We start from the raw sequence: 19,941 nt of genomic DNA, 5'->3' as shown, positions 1-19,941 counted from the left end.
GCTGAGGGAGTGAACGGACTGTCAGTTCGTAATATTCAAATCAGATGTTACAACTCTTCAAAAATAGTCCAGAACTTTGCTACAAATGTGTCAACATGATTCTGTGTCTCAAATATGGCTCTGCCTCCATCAGGTGCGATCGATGAAGTGGTCTGGTATACCGGGAAATTTCTCACACAATCGCTAAGCACATGTGACGCCACATGTACGACTGAAAACTCAAACTTGATTAATTTTTACGTTGCGGTACGTCCTTAGGATGATTTGCGACCATTGCGACCAAAGATCCGCAGTTTGGTTGGATCAGTTGTTGCTTGTGGATGATAGGGGGAGGAGCCTTCGGAATGGGACAGTTGATTTGCAGCCTCTAAAGGAGGAGGAGCCTTAATTGAGACACTGCTAAAGTTGTTGATTCTAAAGTAATACTGAAATTGACTTTAAACACCTCTTGGTGGTTTTTTCGAGTATATTTGGTGGAGTTACACTGAGTCAATCGGTGAGGTGTTTCGTAAAATGCTTGATACTATTATTATTCCACAGCAGTTTCCACTGTTCCACACAGTCCTGCATGCAAAAGCCACAAACAAGACGTATCAACGAGCATCGTTTTTTTTCCCACGCGGTACACGAAAAACACTGCGAACTTCGCACACAGAAAAAAAGACCCAAGCACCTTTTTCTCTGTCAACACTGAAATTAGCTTCTTAGCTGTTCTTTACAACTGTGCTGGTTGTGTTATTGCAGATACGACTTTATTTAACGAGGATCCCGAAAACCGGACCTGGCGATCAGATGTGATTTTTGAAGTGGCTGGTTCATGCAAACAGCCGCCGAGTAGACAACAGTAGTTTGTTTGTAGAAGTGCGAGAAAGAGAACGAGATTTAAAGCCTTTTCACATCAACGACGACAAGAAATGAACAGCATGACATTGCTAATAATTTGCTGACACATTTCAGTGCCTTGCTCACAAAATAAAATGTACATCCTCTTAAGTCTACGATATTTTAACAATATGGTTGCCACTAAAACTCTCCTGCACAAAATCTGAGATTTTCATTTAGGGCTCACAGGAGTTGTTGAACCACTGCTGCCTCCATAAATGAAACCATATGACTTATTTTGTGTTTTCAGTTTTTGAAAACCTCAGTGGCACAAACTGACCACACAAGGCAGCAGTAGACCAGCAGCTCCTGTGTCCCTTGGAGCTAAAAACGCACATTTTCTCTACAGACTTTAGTGTGGGGGAGTGAGCAGTATATCCTGTATATATACAAACTTCTGTTTCATTATTCTCAATGTATCGCAGACTTAAGCTGAGAAGGATGTTACTCGGGCTCAAAAACATGATTAATGTGCAAGTAAAATGTATATAACGAACAAAGGCCTTTACTAAATATAAAGCGGCGGGTCTGATGACCAACTGTAGCTCTGCATCACCTATCAGTGGTCAGTTTGGAGCCATGCTAAAAGGGGCAAGGCTAGCCGAGTAAGGAGCGAAGTATGGCTGTGAAAAGCACAAGAAGGCAAGTCGAAATAGAAAAGACATAAAGAAAGACTCAAGACAATAAAAGTGAGAAGAGAGGAAAGTTCCAGGCATTAGTAGGAAGCACACGTACACACACATACATGCACGTACATATACACCGAAGGTCTCCAAAGCCTCATTGGTTTCCGTGCGGCCACGCAAATGTGCTGTAAACAACCGTCGCCTCGTCTTCCTCCCTGTCTCTGTTTTTCTGCATCCTTGTCTCACTCTCTCTCACTCTCCAGCTGCAAATAGCACCCCCCCCCGCTGCCGCCGACTCCTCCCACCTACACTGGCTCCGCCTCCTCTCTCATTTTAGTCCACTCCATGAAAGCAGCGTGGCACAGAAGAAGAAGTAGAAGGAGGGCGTGGTTTGTTGTTTATGCAAATACAGGCTGTTTTCCAGGCGTCGGGATTGGTTGGGTTGAGGTTTTCAGCCTACTGTGGGAGGGGCACCAGAATATCCACGTAGTTGATGGGGAAGAAGCCCGACTGGCCGTTGATCATACCCTCGTACCAGTTGTCGTCGATCTGATTGGTCAAGGTGATGACGTCACCCTCTTTGAAGCCCAGCTCGCCCTCGTTCTCTGGCTCGAAGTCGTACAGGGCTCGGCAGCAGGGCTGGTCCATGGGAGCTGTGAAGGGACAAAAAATTTTTGGTTTTTGTGTCGCAAAGAAAAACTATCTCTCAAAGACTACGACCTCCACTGGATATATTTAACATATTTAAATATGTGAAACGCACACATTTATTAATGTAAAGAGAAAAATGTCTACAAGGTCAGTCTCCATGAGATTAAAAAAAATATTCCTGGGTTTAATACCAAAGTTCTAAAAATCCAATTCCTGGGTTTAATCCTAAAATTAAAATAATCCATGTTAATTGGTTTAATTCTGAAGAAGAAAATAGTATCATGGTCCTGGGAATTTAAAATCAATTTCCTGGGTTTAGTCCTGCAGTTAACAATGTATATTCCTGGGCTTAATCCTGAAATTCTCCAAAATTTAATCAGGGAGCTACAAATGTAAATTTCTATGTTAATCCTAAAATTAAAATCCATGTTCCCAGGTTTAATCCTGAAATTGAAATTGTAAATCTAATGTTCCCAGTTTATGTTTCTGTGTTTAATCAATGACTTCCACGTTGAGCTGATAGTCAACATTGACTTTGCTGTTATCATATGTCTGCGTTAACGGACATGACATGACATGACGAGTCCACCTGTACCTGGTGATCTCCCGGGAGACTTGGCGGAGTGAATCCCCCCATTGTGGCTTTCACTAGGGGGCAGAAGCTCCAGGGTCATTCTGGGTTTGGGAGTGTACTCCTTCCTCGGTTTACTGGACACTTCTTTTATCCTGATTAACAACAAAAGAAGACCCAGTTTAAAAATAAATTAATTAATTAAAACATTGGTGTGATCACACGAATTGATGTATATCGTCGGCATACAGATTGATAATCACCTGTCCTCCATCTTGCTGGAGAGCTGCTGGAGGATTTCAGAGGCGCGTCTGTGGTACTCCAGCTGAGCCTGGACCAGTGCTGCCAGCTGGCTCACCTGCTCTATCTGCAACACACACACACACACACACACACATACATAATGTAGCCATATCCTGGACCCATGCTGGCCAGGACAAGGTGGCGTTGTGCTTACATCACTTTCCAGCAGGTTGAACATGCTCTGCTCTGCTATCTCTTTGCTCTCGTCAAACTTCTCCAGCGCCTGTTTGATTTCCTCGTCCTGGACTTTTCCCTGACGCTTCTTCTTGTAGTCAAAGTCCAGACGTCGGCCCTCCATCTTCTTCAGATGGTGCTGCAGTGGAAGACAGGAAACAGGAGAGGAATGTGTGGAAGACCATGAGTGATCCACGGACATGTTTCGGATGAGAGGCGCCGCGTCTTTTTCTTACCTGTATCTCCTTGAGGTCTTTGTCATGGAGGTTCTGGAGTGGGTCGATGAAGTTCTGTTTGACCTCCATGTCCAGAGCATCCTTCACCTCCCCAAGCTCCTTCATCGCCTCAGAGGCATCAGTCAGTGCCAGGCCTGGAAGGAAGGGACAATGGGTAACAGTTTTGTAGAGGACACAAACATGGAACAAACAGGCAATGGAAACAGAGATCAGGATTTACTCTGAGAGAGTGTACTCAGACTTAATCAATGGTTATTTCTCTATGTAGCAAGTGGGAAGCCCATGGCCAAGAAGAAAGGGAACTTGGCTTGAAACCGGAGGGTTGCCAATTAGAATCCTTGCCAGGTGAAGGGCTGGAATACCCCTGAGCAAGGTACCCAATCCCCATTGCTAAAATGACCCCAGCCACTTGAGTGGGGTGGGGGGACAACATCCAGTGTACTCCTGGTGCCAGTCCCAAGCCCAGATAAAAGGGAGGGTTTGCCTAATGAAGGGCATCCGGCATTTAAAAAAACAATGCCAAATCAAATATGAGGATCATCCGTTGTGGTGACCACTAGAGAGGGAGCAGCCGAAAAAGATTGTCTGAACACATTTTTATGGTGTGATAATCTGTTTTTCCTCTATATAGACTTTAATAATCAGCATTGAGCTAAACGCCACCATGTCTAAATGAATGCAGATACTTTACCAAAGGTGGACTCCTCTCCTAACTCCCGTCCAAACTTCAGCATGGCGTCTCCCAGGACGGACTCAGCCTGAGGGTAACCAGGTCCCTTCTCCTGCCCGCGGATCTTGGACATGGTGTTGATCATACTCAGCTTGGCTCTGGACGCTTTAAAGAAGCACGAGTCCGATTGTGACTGAGATTGACGTAACTATAACGTAATTATAAGACGTTTGTTTGCTGTGATTTGTTGTGCTGGTTGGGTTTGACTCACCTGGATTGGGTTGTAGGTATTCTGTGGTTTTGGTCATGATGTCCAACACCGCCCTGCTGGTGATGTCCACCTTCTGCAGAGAAGAACACATTGTGAGACGAGTGACGTCATCCAGATATGAACACCCAGCCTAACTGGCTCTTTTGAACACTGTTTTTTTTAATTTGTAGAAAATATTAGTGAAAAATAGTAGTTATACGTTTTTTTTCTATCTTATTTTTATTAAAACAGAGTGAGCTTTACCTAAGTAAGCTATACAAATGAGGAGCTAACAACGCTATTTATTAAGTAAACTATATAGACAGTAGTTTGAATTTCTTACTTTGCTTAGAGTTAACGTTAATGCATTACCTTGTTTACTTAACTAAGTCAGCTAAATAAGCTAAGCGAGTCTGGTAATGGATAAACTGAGTAAGCTGAGTAAGTTAATTAAGATATATTAACTATAAGTTAAGGAAGTTAACTATGCTGTATGCACAAGAAGCTACATAACTTAATAGGCTTATTAAGTTAACTAAGATATATTAGTTATAAGCTAAGTGAGTTTACTATGCTAAGTAAGCAATAAGCTACATAATTTAAGTAAGATAATAAATTAAGCTATATTAGCTATAAGCTAAGTTAACTAAGCTATATTAGCTATCAGGTAAGTAAGTTAACTAAGTCATAGTAGCTATGAGCTAAGTAAGTTAACTACGCTATGATTATGGTTAACTAGTTAATTAGTTTAAAGACTCTGTTGCTGGTTTCATACATCATTTTCTAGGTGTTTTCCAGCGTTATAACAGAAATTTAACAGTGAATATAATTTCACTAAATCACGTGTGTCATACTTCATCTTCTATAAATGAAGATACAGTATTTTTTACCTTTTCCATTTCTTTGAAGTCATCGTCTAACTTGGTTCCTTCTGCTCCTCCAACCTTCTCACTGACTTTCTGTAACGAGAGACACAGTGACGACCATCTATTGAGATTTTGGTGGCCAAAGGTCAAAGTTCAAGGCCCTCAGAGGCGTCACAATGCACGTTTTTGACCTCTCCAACGTTACATTTCCTTTAATTCATGTTATAGAGTCTGGATCTTAAACTGTGGTCTTGTAGTTTACGTATCAACAACACAAACATTTCAACAGCCACAGTCATGTGAGTAAAATCTATTCAAAATATGATCAGTCATGTGACTCAGTGGCTCCGCCTCCCCCAGCGATCGGTGCTTCAGCCTCCTAAGTGTGTTTGATCACAACAACACAAAAACACAGCAGCAAAGAAAGAAGAGAAGGACCGACAGACAAGGAGGAAGAGGCAGTTACCATGGAGACAGGGATCTGCCTGGGTCCTCTCATGTTTCCAAAAACAAACACGCACACACACACACAGTTACATAACCGTCTTAGCCGTGTTTGTTTCTCCAATTATTTTATTTTTTTGTCTTCATCAGTAACCTGAATCAATTTTTTTTTAAAGGATTCTGTTCTGTTGATGACCTGCAGGGGGCGCAGTGCTGACACACACCTCTACACCTCCTTTTGTCTCATTTTGCTGAGTCACCGTTGCTGATAAATTAGCTTGATTCAATGTTTGTGAGGGGTCAAAGGTCAAGGAGGAGAAAGAGGCGGAGAGAGGCAGCCACACACACCATTCAGGTAACAATGTCACCATGGCAGCCACACACACACGTTTGTTTGTTTCTTCCCACATCAGAAAACCAACAAAACAAAACAAAAACAACAAAAACATGTGTTTTTCCTGATTGGCCCCACATTTCTCACATGACACATGAAAGAAAAGCAGCAGTGTTGAGTGTAACAAGAGGAGTCACATGACCAGTGAGGACAGTCATGTGACAATGGAGGAGACAGGTGATGAAGAGAAGAGGAAACGAACAGATGAGAGAGGAAAGAAGGACTGTAGAGGGCAGCGTTAGAGCTCTCGGTGGAGGAGGAGAAGAAGGAAAACAAGGAGGGATCAAGGAAGGAAGCATGAAAGAAAGGATATAAGTAGGACAGGGAAGCGGAGGAAGAAGTAGAAAGTGTTGGAGGGATGAAAGTAGGAGGATAGAAAGACAGTCGGAAAAATTAAGGAAGAAAGGGTAAAGATGACAACATGAAGGGATGGTCTAAGTAAGGTGAAAGGACAGAAGGAAGGAAGGAAAGGAAAGAAGGGCAAAATAAGTTTGAAATAAGAAAGGAAGGAATGGGGGAGAAGAAAGAAGGAAGGAAGAATGGATAAATATGGCAAGAAGGAGGAATGGATGGTGGAGGGAAGAAGGACAGAATGAAGGAAGGTCGGTAGGTAAAAAGTAGGAAAAGGACAGAGGGCAGAGTGGATGAAGGACCAAGGAAGGAAAGATGTTGAGGAATGAGGGATGGAGGAAGGGAAGAAGGAGGGATGATGGAGGGAATTCCCTGTTGCGTGCAGCAACAGCCAATCTCACACACACACACACGTTACATAACATTACAACCCGTTTGTGTATATGTATGTGTGTTTTTTTATATAAACATGACGAAAATGAGAATTTAACGTTAATTGGAGTCGATGCGTCAACGGTGTTTACTTCACAGCTGCCCCGTTTTTTTCATTATTGATCCGTTTGTTATGTATAATTCAACACACGCGCACACATGCGCGCGCACGCTAAGACACACACACGCACTCACCTGTGTGGCTTTGTGAAACTGCTTCTTCAAACCCGCGACGGACATCACTTCACTTCAGCTGCGGAGGGAAAAGAACAGACACACAAACAAAACCGGCCTGTTTTTGTTTGTGTTGTTGTTTTTTTTTTTTTAAAGAAAAAAAATAAAACCCCAGAAACGCGTGGAAGTGTCGCGTGGGCTCGTTGGCGGGTAAAATCCTGCGGGTTAATGTCTGTGCGTTTATTTTTTTGCTCCGAATTGGTGTCGAGACAGAACCAGACCAAACCCACAGAGAGAGAGCGAGAGCGAGATAATGACAAAGATCGTCTATTCAAAGATGCGTCACACCCAGCAACAACATAAGACCAATAATACAAATATATACTAATTTAAAATAAATAAATGACGTCATGTAATTATTATTTTTTTAAATACATATTTACTTTAATGTCCCACGCATAAATTAAAAATAAATAAATATCTTCAGTGGCGGTTCCTGTCAACCGATACGATCTTTGGCAGCCTACGGTTTTTGAATTGGTGACGTCACAGTGCCACCCACTCACGAGCCTCCCCGAGATGAGAGCACGAGATATTTGACTGCGATGCCTCGCGGCGACGAGGGCCACAACATCAACAATAACTATAACAGCACTAATATTAATAAGAAGAGTAAGAACAATAATAACAATAAGAAGAAGAAGAAGAAGAAAAAGAAGAATTAGAAAAAAAAGAAAAATAATTTGAGGACACTGTTAATGGAAGGTCGTGTTTCAGGACCACGGACAGCTCGTCATAGGGTCTGACGGTAACGTTCAAGTGCAGCTGGGAAATCTAAAAAAAAATAATTAAACCTCACAAAAATGCACTTCGTGGACCGAAACTTCATAAAACTAGTCTTGGTCACTGAGCAGAAAAATGTGGCCGTTTACTCTTCTCGTCCACCGTTTACAATATTTCTTTTCCAAGAGCAGTGAAATCAACTTTTATACAAACACGCTCTATATATATATATATATATGTATATATATACACAATTTTATGATTCCGTTCCGTTTTTTGTTTTCTAATGCACAAATGAAATAGAGCATCACTAGATAATCCATGTCAGAAACACAATTAGTTTGTAGCATGTGCAAAAGTGTGGATACTTCCTGTTACCCCAAGTGTTAGAGACAGTTATGGAATTACTGATTTAAAAAAAGAAAGCTAACAAAAAAAGAACCAAAGTTTTTTGTAAGAATGATGACTAAGATGAAAGCGAACATGGAAAACCTATTTTATAGAAATTACGACTCTCAGTAGCGTTTTCATTAAAATACGCATTTTATTGTGTTAGAACTACATCATTAAAAAAAATGATTTTATTCTTTAAGAATTAATACTAAAATGGAAGCTAACAAAAACCTTTTATTTTGTAACAATTACGACTAAAATTAAATAGGATATAATTTGAATACCCAAAATGCCGCAAAGTATTTTTTTTCAGACAGGAAGTACCCCGTTTCTTCAGGAAGTTGTCACATTATAAAACATGTATGGAACACATTGGGTTTGTGTGACGAGTCGGGAGCTCTGACGTCCACCGGCACTTGAACGCATCATGTAGTTTCACATTAAAGACAACCAGCAACTGATTCAAAACAAGCTTTATTTAACCACGTCACAGAAACACTTCCGTAACTTCATGTAGTGCCTTCACCGTTTCCGTCAACAGAAACAGAATATAAAAAACGACAGTTCACTGAGGTAAAAAAAATTAAATAAATAGAATAAATAAAGACTAAATGTCGTATAAACAGTGACGTCTACGTCTCTATATGGAATTATTGACGTATAAAAATACATTCCTGTTAGTGTTAAGCTTATAGAATGTGAAACAATCAGTGTTGAGGTTTGAGGATATAAAACATGTGTAAACCCGACATGTTAACTTCAGAAAAATCACCACAAATAACAAAATCGGACAATCGGTCTGGAACAATCAATTCACGTCACAAGTCACGTCCTGCAATCCTTTAAATGTAAGATAACCTGCGTTTAAAAAACAAACAAACACTGGAAATACTTTTTCAAGTTCAGACTTTTCGTTTTTTTTTCTTTAAAATAAAAAGGGAAATAAAATTTTTATTAAAAGGTTTGTTTTTCTTTGAAACATAAACTTAATTTAAGTTTTTGTCTCTTCAAACTTTCAAATGGCTTAAATTTTAAAAAAATCAAAGTTTTCAAAATCAATTTTTTTCTTTTTTTTCTAGTTGTAAAGTTTGTCCAGTTTGTTTGTTTCTCTGCGAAAACAAATTAAGTTGAGGGCATCGCATTTTATAAAAAAAAAAAGAAAAATCTGACAAACTGAGATTTGAAAACTTTATGGCGAAAAATCACAAGTAGAAATTTTCACCCAAAAGTTTTCTTCTCGTTTCTGAAAACAAACAAACAAAAAAAAACTTTCAAATGTGAAATAATTTCAGATTCGTGCAATATTTGTTTTTTCGTGTCCCATCTGCTAACAATGAGGGGGCAGAGCTTATGACCTACAGTGCATCCAGCCACCAGGGGGCGAGGTTGTCATGTGAGGTTGTCATCCACCTTTTGTTTACAGTCGAAATCTTCACAAAACACTAAAACTTAATTTTAGTCTCACGTAACTTTGGTTCAGTTAACGTAACTCTTTTGCGTTAGAGTTGAGGTAACAAACGTCGGTGATTAAATACTGTACGACACAATTTATGGCGGCATGGTGGCGCAGTGGTTAGAAGTGGTGGTGGTTAGCACTGTTGCCTCACAGCAATAAGGTGCTGGGTTCAATTCCTGGTCTGGGACCTTTCTGTGTGGAGTTTGCATATTCTCCCTATGTCTGCGTGGGTTTCCCCTGGGCTCTCCAGTTTCCTCCCACCATCAAAACATGTTAGAATGTTAGTTACATTCGGTCAGGTTGGTCCCTTGTGGCGGCTCTGATCAACCCTCCATCTGACCTCGACATCTCGTTGTACAATACCAATATAATGACAATAAAGTTGCTTTCCTTCCTTTCCTTTCCTTCCTTGCTTCCTTTATTCCCGAAGTCTGTTATGTCTTCCTTTGAAGAATGTGATTGATGATCCATTTCCATGGTACACGATTTTCACAGTTATCCACCACAGGGAAGCCACGCCCCCTCTGCTCTGGTTTTCGTCCCAACAACGGCCACCGATGTTTCCTGGCCCACGTCGTCTACGCAGCAAACGGTTTGCTTTGCGTCTCGGCTACAATGAGACCCGACGCAGCGTCGTCCGTTTGCTTGTTCCCCACGTCCTCATGTCGCCGCCGCTTACGTTTGACGATAAATACGGTGGCCGCCGTTACCAGTAGCAATGCGATGCTGACCGCAGGCAGGATCCAGATGATGGGACGCCTTCGAACGTCTGGCAACAAACAAACACGTCATTTAAAAAAAAGTCACCACAAACAAAAATGAAACAACAAAGCGATGTTTTGAGTCTTTTATTGTTTTCTCACCGTTGGCATCCGTCACAACTCCAGGATCTGGAGTCTGGAGATCTCTGGTTGTCAGCGGCGCTGCCGTCGTCCACGTTTGTTTCTCAATAACAACAAGCTGTACGACGACATGGCTCTTTAAACTGGGGACGAAACATCGGTACGTTCCTTTATCTGCCAACGTTACGTTCCTGATGCTCAGCGACATGTTGCCACGCTTCAGCTCGTCTGCGAACAGCGCCGCCCTGTCTGCGTACGATGAGATCTTCGTGTCCCTGAGCTCTACCCCGCCTCGACGAAAGTACACATAGCCGGGCTTCATGTCAGTTCTCGTCCATTCCAGCGTGATCCACTGCGCGTTGACCCGAGGTTCCAGGTGACACGGCAGGATTACGTCATCACCCGGGGCGGCTGTGATTGGCTTAGGGGAACCAATCACACGAGACAGACCTGGTAAACAGTCAGAAATTTATTTTTATTTTTGTGAATTATCATTAAAAAATAAATAATAAACAATAAGCGACTTTTTATGGGGTTCATTAAATCAGCTCCAGTTACAAACCCTTGTTAAAGTGCAGAATCTGCATGAGAATGTTCACGTTTCTATGTTTTATTCACTAATGCTGACAATAATTGATAGTAATCAGAACACTAAATGACAGAACATAAATATGGACTGCTAACAGTAAATTCGGCTAAGTATGTTGTCTAAAGTATACAGGTTTAGAAAAGTAAACGAAGCTCAATAAACGGCACTACTCTGACTACAGAACCTCCCAGTGATTCCTCACGGTTTCACGTTTTATTCACCACTACATACATGACTTGCCAGTAATCGGAATAATAGGGGATAAAACATGAATATGAACTACTAGCAGTCAATTCGGCTAATTTACTATGTTTTATTTATTCACGCCAAAAAAGAAAAAGTGTATGTCCAAACAGCAAAACATTGCCGACCTTCGTTTTTTCGAGCTTTCCTTCACCATTTAATTAACATATTACCGGTAAACTAAAAGTGCCGAAACAAATTTATACTGCTCGTGAATAATTCGGCACACTTACGTGAACAAAATATTCAAGTTAGGAGAATAAATTCATCTCAACTATGTGGCTGAACAGCGCTCTACCGCCTGTTTACGATTACAGAATCTGGTAGAGAATCTTCACATTTCTAAGTTCTCTTCGCCATTTAAGTCAGATATTCACAATGTTTAGTAAATGACAGGGCTAGAAACAAATATGGATCGGTAATGATCGATTCGGCTTACTTAACATTTCAAAATAATTTCTGTGAAAAAAAGAAATCATACTCAAATCCCAACGTTGCGAACAAGACAACGAGTAACACTATTTTAAAAAATATTACAGCGGGTAAGTTAGATTTGTCACTTTCAGGTGAGCGAAAACAAACATGTTAAACAGCTACGTCTTACCTACCTTCAGCTGGAAAAGTCCAGGAGACCCGAGAGACAAAATACAGCAAGAAGACGGTCCATTTTGAAGAGTTAGGCAAGCGTGGACACGTTTCTGCGAACGTCATGTCGTCGAGACGGCGGAATCGGCGTCTGTGTTTAACGTCAGACGTACACGCATGTATTTAATAGAAACCCTGACGTCAGTACTATTTTTGAGTGAGTCAAGGGGAAAGAATGTTCCACAACGTTCTCGAGACAAAGACTCAGAATACAGAAACGGAATATTCCAAAAAAGTTTTTGCTGCTTTATATTTGACATTTACTGTCAGATTTAAAAAAAAAAATGTAATTCCGTTGGTTGGGTTTTTAACAACCTGTCCTACTACGGATTCAAATGTGCGTGTGGTAATAAAACTATGACTCATCGTCATATGATTTATGACTCAGCAAATTCACTGACCTTATTCATAAAAGTAGAATAAATAAAGAAGTCAGCGTTTACAAAAACACTTTTACTCAAATAATTTTTTTTTATACATGTTATGTTCCTTTCAAATTAAAAGCACGGTGAGCAAAGGAACGGCAGTCTCACTGATACCTGATGTATCACTTACTGAGTTTCGCTGGTGGTACCGCGGGGTTTCCCAAACACAGGCTCACGAGACTAATTGTGGTCCCTGAAAAAAGTTTTTACAGAAATTTTCTGCCCTTGATTGTGTTTGTGGTTTCAATAACGCAATTCTGCTGTGATTCATTTGTGTGGTTCACATGTTTAGAAGAATGTTAGTTGTGACAGAAATTAAAGTCATTCAATGTTCTTAATAAAGTAATAATATATAATATACAAAAGTGTCTTTTGCGCAATATGGTGTATATTATGGTGTATATTTACAAATATATTATTAATGTGGTCTTGATTATGATTTGCGATAATGTGACGGGTTAATCCATCCATCCATCTACTGACCCACCCACTATTCATTTATCCATCCTTCCTCTCATCCATATAACCATCCACCCACCGACCCACCATTCATTCATCCACTGATCCACCTGTCATCCATTCATCTATCCACTGACCCACTCATCATCTATCCATCTACTCACCCTTCATCCATCCATCCCCCCACCATCCATTCATCCGCCCACCCATTATCCATCCATCCATTCATTCATCCATCCACCAACCCACGAACCATTCATCCACTGACCCACCCATCATCCACCATCTCTATCCACCCATCGTCCATCATTCATCACTGACCCACCTATCATCCATCCATCCATCCAACCACCCATCATCCATTCATCCACTGAGCCACCATCCATTCTTCCATCCAACGACCCACCCATTCATCCATACACCCACCCATTCATCATCCACCCACCCATCATCCATTCATCCCCATCTTCTGTCAGTGTTTTGAAAAACAACCTTTTTTTTTTCTAAAGAAAGTGAAAGGAAACCAGAATCTCATGTCACAGCACTTCCTGTTTATTGACATATTTTGAAAGGCTCAGAGCGTCAGCAGCCATGGACGCAGCAACACTGTGCACCGTCGCTGGTGAGTAACGCTCGACTCGTGTCGATTGATCACTGATCGATTATTACATCTCTGAGTGTTCATGACATCGTCAGCAGAGATTTGTTTGTTTTTGTCATGTTTTGGTCATGTTTTGGTCATGTTTTGGTCATGTTTTGGTCATGTTAGAGATGCAGATGTGACGAGTTTGCTTCAAGTCACTGAATGTGTTGAGATGAGAGACAGATGCAGGTCGGCTGTCGTTTGCTCTGCAGGGAAAGGGAAATGAAATGAAAGCATTTTTGAGTTTGTAGAATCTAAATTCTGACAATTAAACAGAAAACAGTCATGAAAAAGTGAAATATAACGTGTAGATGAATTTCTTTTCAACTTTAAGCCAAGAGAAAAAAAGTGAGGGGGCAGGATAAACTCTCCCACACCAAAGCCCATAGAGAAAATCAGTGATTTTAACATCGCAGCACACAGGAGTTGTCGATCCACTGCTGCGTCCATCACTAAGTCCAAATGTTGTAGTCAGTGGTCTGTCTAAGTCTGTGTAACAATGAAATAAAGCAGTGGAAGTATTCTTTAAATATCACAGAGGTACGATGGGACAAAATCTGTGGATTTGATTAAGACAGTTTGGGCAGAAGAGGTTTTATTACACTCGTGAAGTTGCTTTATATTCTGGCCATGATGATTTGTTAGTTTTAAATTAGTGTGCCACCGTCAGCACTATTGAATCTCCATTGTAGGAATGGCAGGGGCCCAAATGACATAAAGATGAAAACGGAGGCAAAATCGAGTTCCACCGAATTTCCCGAAACTTGGTGGGAAGATGTTATAGACCAAGACGAACAAAAAAGTCGACCGTAACCATGGCCTAAACTCAACAGGAAGTCGGCCACTGCTGCACTCCCTGACTTGCTCGGGGGACACAAGGGCCCGATCATGTAGTCGTATTTATGGACCGGTTGTCTCTGTCTCTGTTTCTTGCAGTCGCACTCACAGTCCTTCCAAACAGATCCCAGTTCTTCATGTACGAGTCCATGACTTTGACCTGTGGGCAGCTGGGGAACTCCTCCGACTGGAGAGTGATGATGAACACGTCCCCAAACGCGACTCGAGAGTGTCGCGGTTCCGGGAATGAAACCGACAAGTCCAGCTGCTTCATTGATCACGTCCTACAGTTAGACGCCGGCGTTTACTGGTGTGAGTCTGAAGCAGGAGTCCGCGGTGACATCATCAACATCTCCGTGGCAGGTACATGAATGCGTTTAATGTCTGTCTGTCCCAAACGTTATCTCCTCCACTGCCCTACGTACCTCTGTGTGTCTTTTACACAATACGTCCTCTAGAGGGCAGCGCCAAGTTGCAAGCGTCAACAAACATGGAGACAACTGAAATAGACAAATAGATAAATGTAACGGCGCTTTTTCAAGATACAGTTCTAGAACTACTTGGCTCGGCAGTCACGTCATTTTCCATTACCAAAGTACCGCCTCAACGAGGCCTTGTCCTTGGGCGTGAACGTTTTCTTGTCCTGCAGATGGCGATGTGATCCTCGGGGCTCCCGTCCATCCTGTGGCGGAGGGAGATGACGTGACTCTGCGATGTGAACGCCCGACGCCGTCCTCCAACCTCACCGCCCGCTTCTATAGAGACGATCTTTTCGTGCTGAGCAGCGCCTCGGGAAACATGACCATGCGCGACGTCTCCAAGTCGCACGAAGGACGGTACAGGTGCGTCTTAGGAGATGAGGAGTCACCTGACAGCTGGCTGACCGTCACAGGTGAGCGAGTTTTACATTGGAGACATGGTTCTGCCTCACAGTGAGATAAAGACGTGTAGATGCAAACCTTCACCTTTACAAATCCATGTGTGAGCTGTCTTTGCTCTGAGGTCATCCTGTGCGGTTTTCTGTTTTGAAGTGCAACATCGAGAGCGGCCTCACTCACACCTCTTGCGCATTCTACTTCCTGTGACGGGTGCCTGCCTGTGGTTGGTGCTGTCAGTGCTCTGCTTCTACAGATGCCTCAAAGGTCAGTCTGTTATCACTTCCTGTCGTCTCAGCATAAACAACAAACACATGCACGGAGACGCTGCTCTCTCACGCTCAATGTGGCGCTGAATGCAGCGGAAGTTGAGAAATGTTCAACTTTCCGTGCATTTGCCAAAGAAATCTCTGAAAGTGCCGCCCCGCGCTAGAGGATAATTGGCCAGATTTTGGTCCCGATTGAACAATCATGGGTGCCTTCTGATTTTAGGCTGATTTGAACAGATTATCTGGCCAAATTATCCTGTCGTGTGAGGGATTAACAGATGAGACTGAACAGCGATTGGGGGCGATAACCAATGAGCGGGAGCTGAACGGATGTTGTGTATTTTTGTTTAGAACCGGAACTTGTACAAGCCAAGATGATGGCTGGTTTAATCGGTGGCCTTCACTGTTGCCCGCCCGCAGCTAACTAGCATGTTTCTATGTTGTATTGCAGGTAAACGTGACTCCGATCTTTCGTACACGGACGTCGTGATCGCACAGGGACATAAACCGCCGCGGATCAAAGGTAAAAAACATACTGAGCGTCACGGCAGTTGCTAATCTACTTGCCCTGACTTTGCGTCCTCGTTCACGTTTCACGTAAAGGTGTTGAGTTTTCAACCCAAGCAGGTGAAGAAAACAACGTGAAATTCACGTTATCGCATTGCGTAGGTCGCTGCTTCTACTCACACATTACCAATGTTATGTTAGCCTCATGAAACACGTTTTTTACGGTCTCTTTGTAGTGTAATCTTTTTTTATTTTTTTAATGAGCACAGATTTTATGAGTCTGGAACTGAAACATTTCAACAGAGGAAGCAAACAACCACCAGGTGGCGCTTCATTGTTTTTTTTTTCAATGGAGCATTTTTAAAGCATAATTTTACTTCTATTATTCGACTGTCAGTTGTGAACACAGACGATGCCATGTTACGTAATCCTCCACTGTTTGTTTGTTGTTGCTCCCAGTGACTGAAGCCCCACCCTCTGACCCAGTTTTCTGTGCTCTCATTGGCCCAGTGTGACATCAGTAGTAGTCGTCACCGAGTCATGTGAGGTGTTAGATTTAAATTTAGATTTAAATCGACTTTTGACCCAGCAGAGAACACTGCTGTGTTTTTTTGGAAGTCTTTGATACCAACATTGAGGAAACATGACTGAGCATCTTTACTTTGTTTGACCTGACTTTGGGTTTTGTGATTATTTTCTTTACACAGAAACATTTGTTGTCATGTAATGTCGTTTAAATCTCTTCGTAGTAGTGTAGTGTCTATTTAAAGTCATATAATGTCTCTGTGTGGTCATTTAATGTCTATTTGTAGTTACTTAATATCTCTTTGTAGAACGGCAATGTCTCTTTGTAGTCATTTAATGTTTCTTTGTAGTAGTGTAGTGTCTCTTTGTAGTCATTTAATGTCTCTCTGTAGAACTGCAGTGTATCTTTGTAGTCGCTTAACGTCTCTTTGTAGTAACTTAATCTCTCTTTGTAGAACCGCAGTGTCCATTTAATGTCTCCGTAGAACGGCAGTGTCTCTTTGTAGTCATTTAATGTCTCTTTGTGGTCATTTTATGTCTCTCTGTAGCACTGTAGTGTCTCCCTGAAGTAATGTAATGTGTCTTTGGAGTGGTGTGGTGTCTCTGTGTAGTCGTGTGGTGTCTCTCTGTGTCTTGACTCTTTTTCTTCTTTGTTGACACACAGAAACCAGACGCATCTCCGGTGAATTCCCACTTTCTTTTCTGACAGATCTGTCAGACCACAAACATGTCTCTCCTTTTGTGTCAACCTCACGGCTCTGTTGTTGTCGCAGGCGTGTCAACACTTTGTCTTCTCCACAGACGTGAACGCGACTTCGACCGAGTACTCTACTGTCAAATTGGAGCCGCCAAACAGGACACAGCAGCGGCATCACTGTTGAAATGTACAATGATGATTCCTCATGGACACATGGTGTTTATTGTCCCTGTGTTTCTTTTCATTCTGTGTCTTTGCAGCATTTCAGGTTTGTTTTTGGTTATGATTTTTGCCTCTCTGTTTTGTGTCACTTGTCACTTTGAGAATCACGTAAGTAAAATGATAATAAAGGTTGATGCAGCCTCACTTCTGCTGAGAAACAGTGAATTAAGGCTCTGTCCCATGTGTGTTTGAAATCTGCTACTATAATATATAATGGACACATGTCATGAACAATGATTTGTAATCTTTTTTTTTCATATACCATAGAATCATAGTGTCTATGAACATTTCTATGTGTAAATAGTCACATCTAGTGGCCACATCCTGGTATTACATTTGTATGCAAGCGTCCTGATCAACAGGAATAATGCATTTCAAGAATAAAATGTTCTGTTTCAATGATGAAATTAAAAGAAAAAGATGAATAATATCATAAAAAAAAATAATGAACCAAAACAAAAAAAAGTTGCTGTTCAAATTGAATTTCTTTAGAGAGTGCTGTTTATTTTAGAATTTACATTTAGGGAGCAGTTGTGTCAAGATATTTTGTCTTTAGAGATCCCTTCTACAACAGTGTCATGTGATGCAGACGATGTTACGATATTTATATATGTAGGCAACTTAATTGCAGAGAGGCTTGAGTAGGGGAAAACAGTCTAAACATGTAGTCTTACCGTGTAGTCTAAGTGTGTAGTTTAAGCGTGAAGTCTAAGTGTGTAGTCTAAGCATGTGGTCTAAGTGTGTAGTCTTAGTGTGGAGTTTAAGCATGAAGTCTAAGTGTGTAGTCTTAGTGTGACGTCTAAGTGTGTAGTTTAAGCGTGAAGTCTCAGTGTGTAGTCTAAGCACGTAGTCTAAGCGTGTAGTCTTGGTGTGTAGTCTTGGTGTGTTGTCTAAGTGTGTAGTCTAAATGCGTAGTCTCAGTGTGTAGTCTTACCGTGTAGTCTAAACGCGTAGTCTAAATGTGTAGTCTAAGCGCGTAGTCTAAGTGTGTAGTCTAAACATGTAGTCTAAGCGTTTAGTCCAAGTGTGTAGTCGTAGCATGTAGTCTTAGCATATAACCTAAACACACAGTCAGGATGGCCGAGCGGTCTAAGGCGCTGCGTTCAGGTCGCAGTCTCCTCTGGAGGCGTGGGTTCGAATCCCACTTCTGACAAAAGTATTTTGGGCAGCCTGTGGCCAAGTGGAAAGTGAACTTGGCTTCTAACCTGAGGGTCGCCGATTCAAATCCCCCCCCCCCCCCCCGGCCCCTAAGCAAGGTACCCAACCCCCATTGCTCCCCGGGCGCTACTCAGTGCTGCTCCTAATTCTAGGATGGGTCAAATGCAGAGGAATAATTTCCCTAAGGGGATTAATAAAATAAAAAAATAAAATTCTTCTTAAACATGTAGGGTATAGTCTTAATGTGTAGTCTTAGCGGTCACCAAAATGTAGGACTTCCCGTTTACCCTCTCTCCATTAAAACACCAAAAACCCGCCAAGAATAAAGAATAAACAATAACCATACAAAGAGCTGGCATCTACAATATATGAAAACAATGTGTGGACAACAGAGTTTGGACATTCTCCAGACTTGTTGGTTTGTATGTGAAGACAACAGATTAGGGATCTGGCAGGAGACTCTCCAGAGCGATAATACCCACAGGAGCAGCAGCCTTGTTTCCAAACATTTGGACAGATTCTCTGAGCAAGTGTTTCACAAACTGTAGCCTCGTGGCTTTTAGGTTGACGAACTGTAACATGTCCACTATTGCCCGTCATATCTTTAAACTGTGTCAACATGTTCCTTTGAGGGGCCTCTGCCTTGCCGTGACCCAATTATAAAGTGTTGAAATCAAGTCACATGACAGACTCTCTTTTATTTATTGGGTTTCAAACCACAACACACAACAAAGAACAACTTTTTAGCAAATGGCAGCATTTTTTCAAGCCAACACGAAACATCGCTTTCCTGTTGGCTTGTTTCCACTTCAGGTGTTTTATTTGTTTTATACGTCGGTCTGCTAGCCTGTTGGTAAGCATGAAGCCTTGTGGTTTCATGCTTAACATCCTCTCTGTTTTTGCCAGTTCCGAGAAATAACGCTCACCTAGTCTCTGCACAGACCGTCCCACCACTGTAGCAAAATTCAGAAAAAAGTCAGAAATTACAGTGTGAAGACATTCGGTCTGGTTTGAATCAGAATTTTCACAATGTTGACGGGAAAAATTTGAAGTGAAATTGCTTCAAAAATGTGTTTCCGTTTCTTCTTTGTTTCTCCTTAGGTGTGACAACAGCACAGTCTGAACACGCCTGGGTCATTGCAGAAATGAAATCATCTCTGCCGATGAGACAAACTATTGAACCTCCTGCTGTTGTTTCAATAAACTACAGATACAGTGAGCTATGTAGGTAAAACAAAACAAACAAATAACAAACTTCTAAGCCACTATTTCCATGATGACGTCATTGCTGCTTCTTCTGTCTGGAACTGTCCGAGCTGTTGTGTTAACAAAAAAAAGAAGAAACATTT

General features: G+C 41.7%; 3 protein-coding genes and 1 non-coding gene across 4 annotated transcripts; 2 read left to right on the top strand and 2 right to left on the bottom strand.

Annotated features, from left to right (window-relative positions):
* Positions 1-1,789: 1,789 nt before the first annotated feature.
* Positions 1,790-7,322, bottom strand: LOC131455848 (endophilin-A1-like). The gene is made up of 9 exons (XM_058623687.1): positions 7,046-7,322; positions 5,254-5,322; positions 4,385-4,457; positions 4,135-4,278; positions 3,444-3,577; positions 3,188-3,346; positions 2,994-3,097; positions 2,755-2,885; positions 1,790-2,161 (listed from the first exon to the last, which is right to left on the bottom strand). Exons 1-9 carry the CDS (start codon positions 7,088-7,090, stop codon positions 1,965-1,967), a joined length of 1,056 nt encoding a protein of 351 aa, XP_058479670.1. The 5' UTR covers positions 7,091-7,322; the 3' UTR covers positions 1,790-1,964.
* Positions 7,323-8,658: 1,336 nt separating this feature from the next.
* Positions 8,659-12,061, bottom strand: LOC131455861 (myelin-oligodendrocyte glycoprotein-like). Its single transcript, XM_058623705.1, has 3 exons — positions 11,939-12,061; positions 10,520-10,948; positions 8,659-10,425 (listed from the first exon to the last, which is right to left on the bottom strand). The coding sequence occupies exons 1-3, from the start codon at positions 12,039-12,041 to the stop codon at positions 10,235-10,237; spliced, it is 723 nt and encodes a 240-aa protein (XP_058479688.1). The 5' UTR covers positions 12,042-12,061; the 3' UTR covers positions 8,659-10,234.
* A 1,389-nt stretch (positions 12,062-13,450) lies between these two features.
* Positions 13,451-17,407, top strand: LOC131455855 (low affinity immunoglobulin gamma Fc region receptor II-like). Its single transcript, XM_058623697.1, has 6 exons — positions 13,451-13,481; positions 14,439-14,702; positions 14,989-15,231; positions 15,371-15,481; positions 15,935-16,006; positions 17,180-17,407. Exons 1-6 carry the CDS (start codon positions 13,451-13,453, stop codon positions 17,320-17,322), a joined length of 864 nt encoding a protein of 287 aa, XP_058479680.1. The 3' UTR covers positions 17,323-17,407.
* Positions 17,408-18,504: 1,097 nt separating this feature from the next.
* trnal-cag (transfer RNA leucine (anticodon CAG)) lies at positions 18,505-18,587 on the top strand. Its single transcript has one exon. It is a non-coding gene; the product is annotated as a tRNA-Leu (tRNA).
* The last annotated feature ends 1,354 nt before the right edge of the window (positions 18,588-19,941 follow it).

Source organism: Solea solea, chromosome 3 (assembly GCF_958295425.1).
Source record: "Solea solea chromosome 3, fSolSol10.1, whole genome shotgun sequence".
Lineage (NCBI taxonomy): Eukaryota > Metazoa > Chordata > Actinopteri > Pleuronectiformes > Soleidae > Solea > Solea solea.
The sequence above is the reverse complement of the archived record's forward strand: the minus strand, read 5'-3'. Positions and strand labels throughout refer to the sequence as shown.

Bases quoted from the DNA above. Each gene is read 5' to 3' on its own strand.
- LOC131455848 (XM_058623687.1), bottom strand. From the start codon at position 7,090: ATGTCCGTCGCGGGTTTGAAGAAGCAGTTTCACAAAGCCACACAG. The intron at 3,347-3,443 runs GTAAGAAAAAGA...CTTCCACTGCAG, and splicing joins AAGACCTCAAGGAGATACAG to CACCATCTGAAGAAGATGGA. The intron at 2,162-2,754 runs GTACAGGTGGAC...GTCCCTTCACAG, and splicing joins GTCTCCCGGGAGATCACCAG to CTCCCATGGACCAGCCCTGC.
- LOC131455861 (XM_058623705.1), bottom strand. From the start codon at position 12,041: ATGACGTTCGCAGAAACGTGTCCACGCTTGCCTAACTCTTCAAAATGG. The intron at 10,949-11,938 runs GTAGGTAAGACG...ACTGTTTACCAG, and splicing joins CTGGACTTTTCCAGCTGAAG to GTCTGTCTCGTGTGATTGGT. The intron at 10,426-10,519 runs GTGAGAAAACAA...GTTTGTTGCCAG, and splicing joins AGTTGTGACGGATGCCAACG to ACGTTCGAAGGCGTCCCATC.
- LOC131455855 (XM_058623697.1), top strand. From the start codon at position 13,451: ATGGACGCAGCAACACTGTGCACCGTCGCTG. The intron at 13,482-14,438 runs GTGAGTAACGCT...TGTTTCTTGCAG, and splicing joins AACACTGTGCACCGTCGCTG to TCGCACTCACAGTCCTTCCA. The intron at 15,482-15,934 runs GTCAGTCTGTTA...GTTGTATTGCAG, and splicing joins CTTCTACAGATGCCTCAAAG to GTAAACGTGACTCCGATCTT.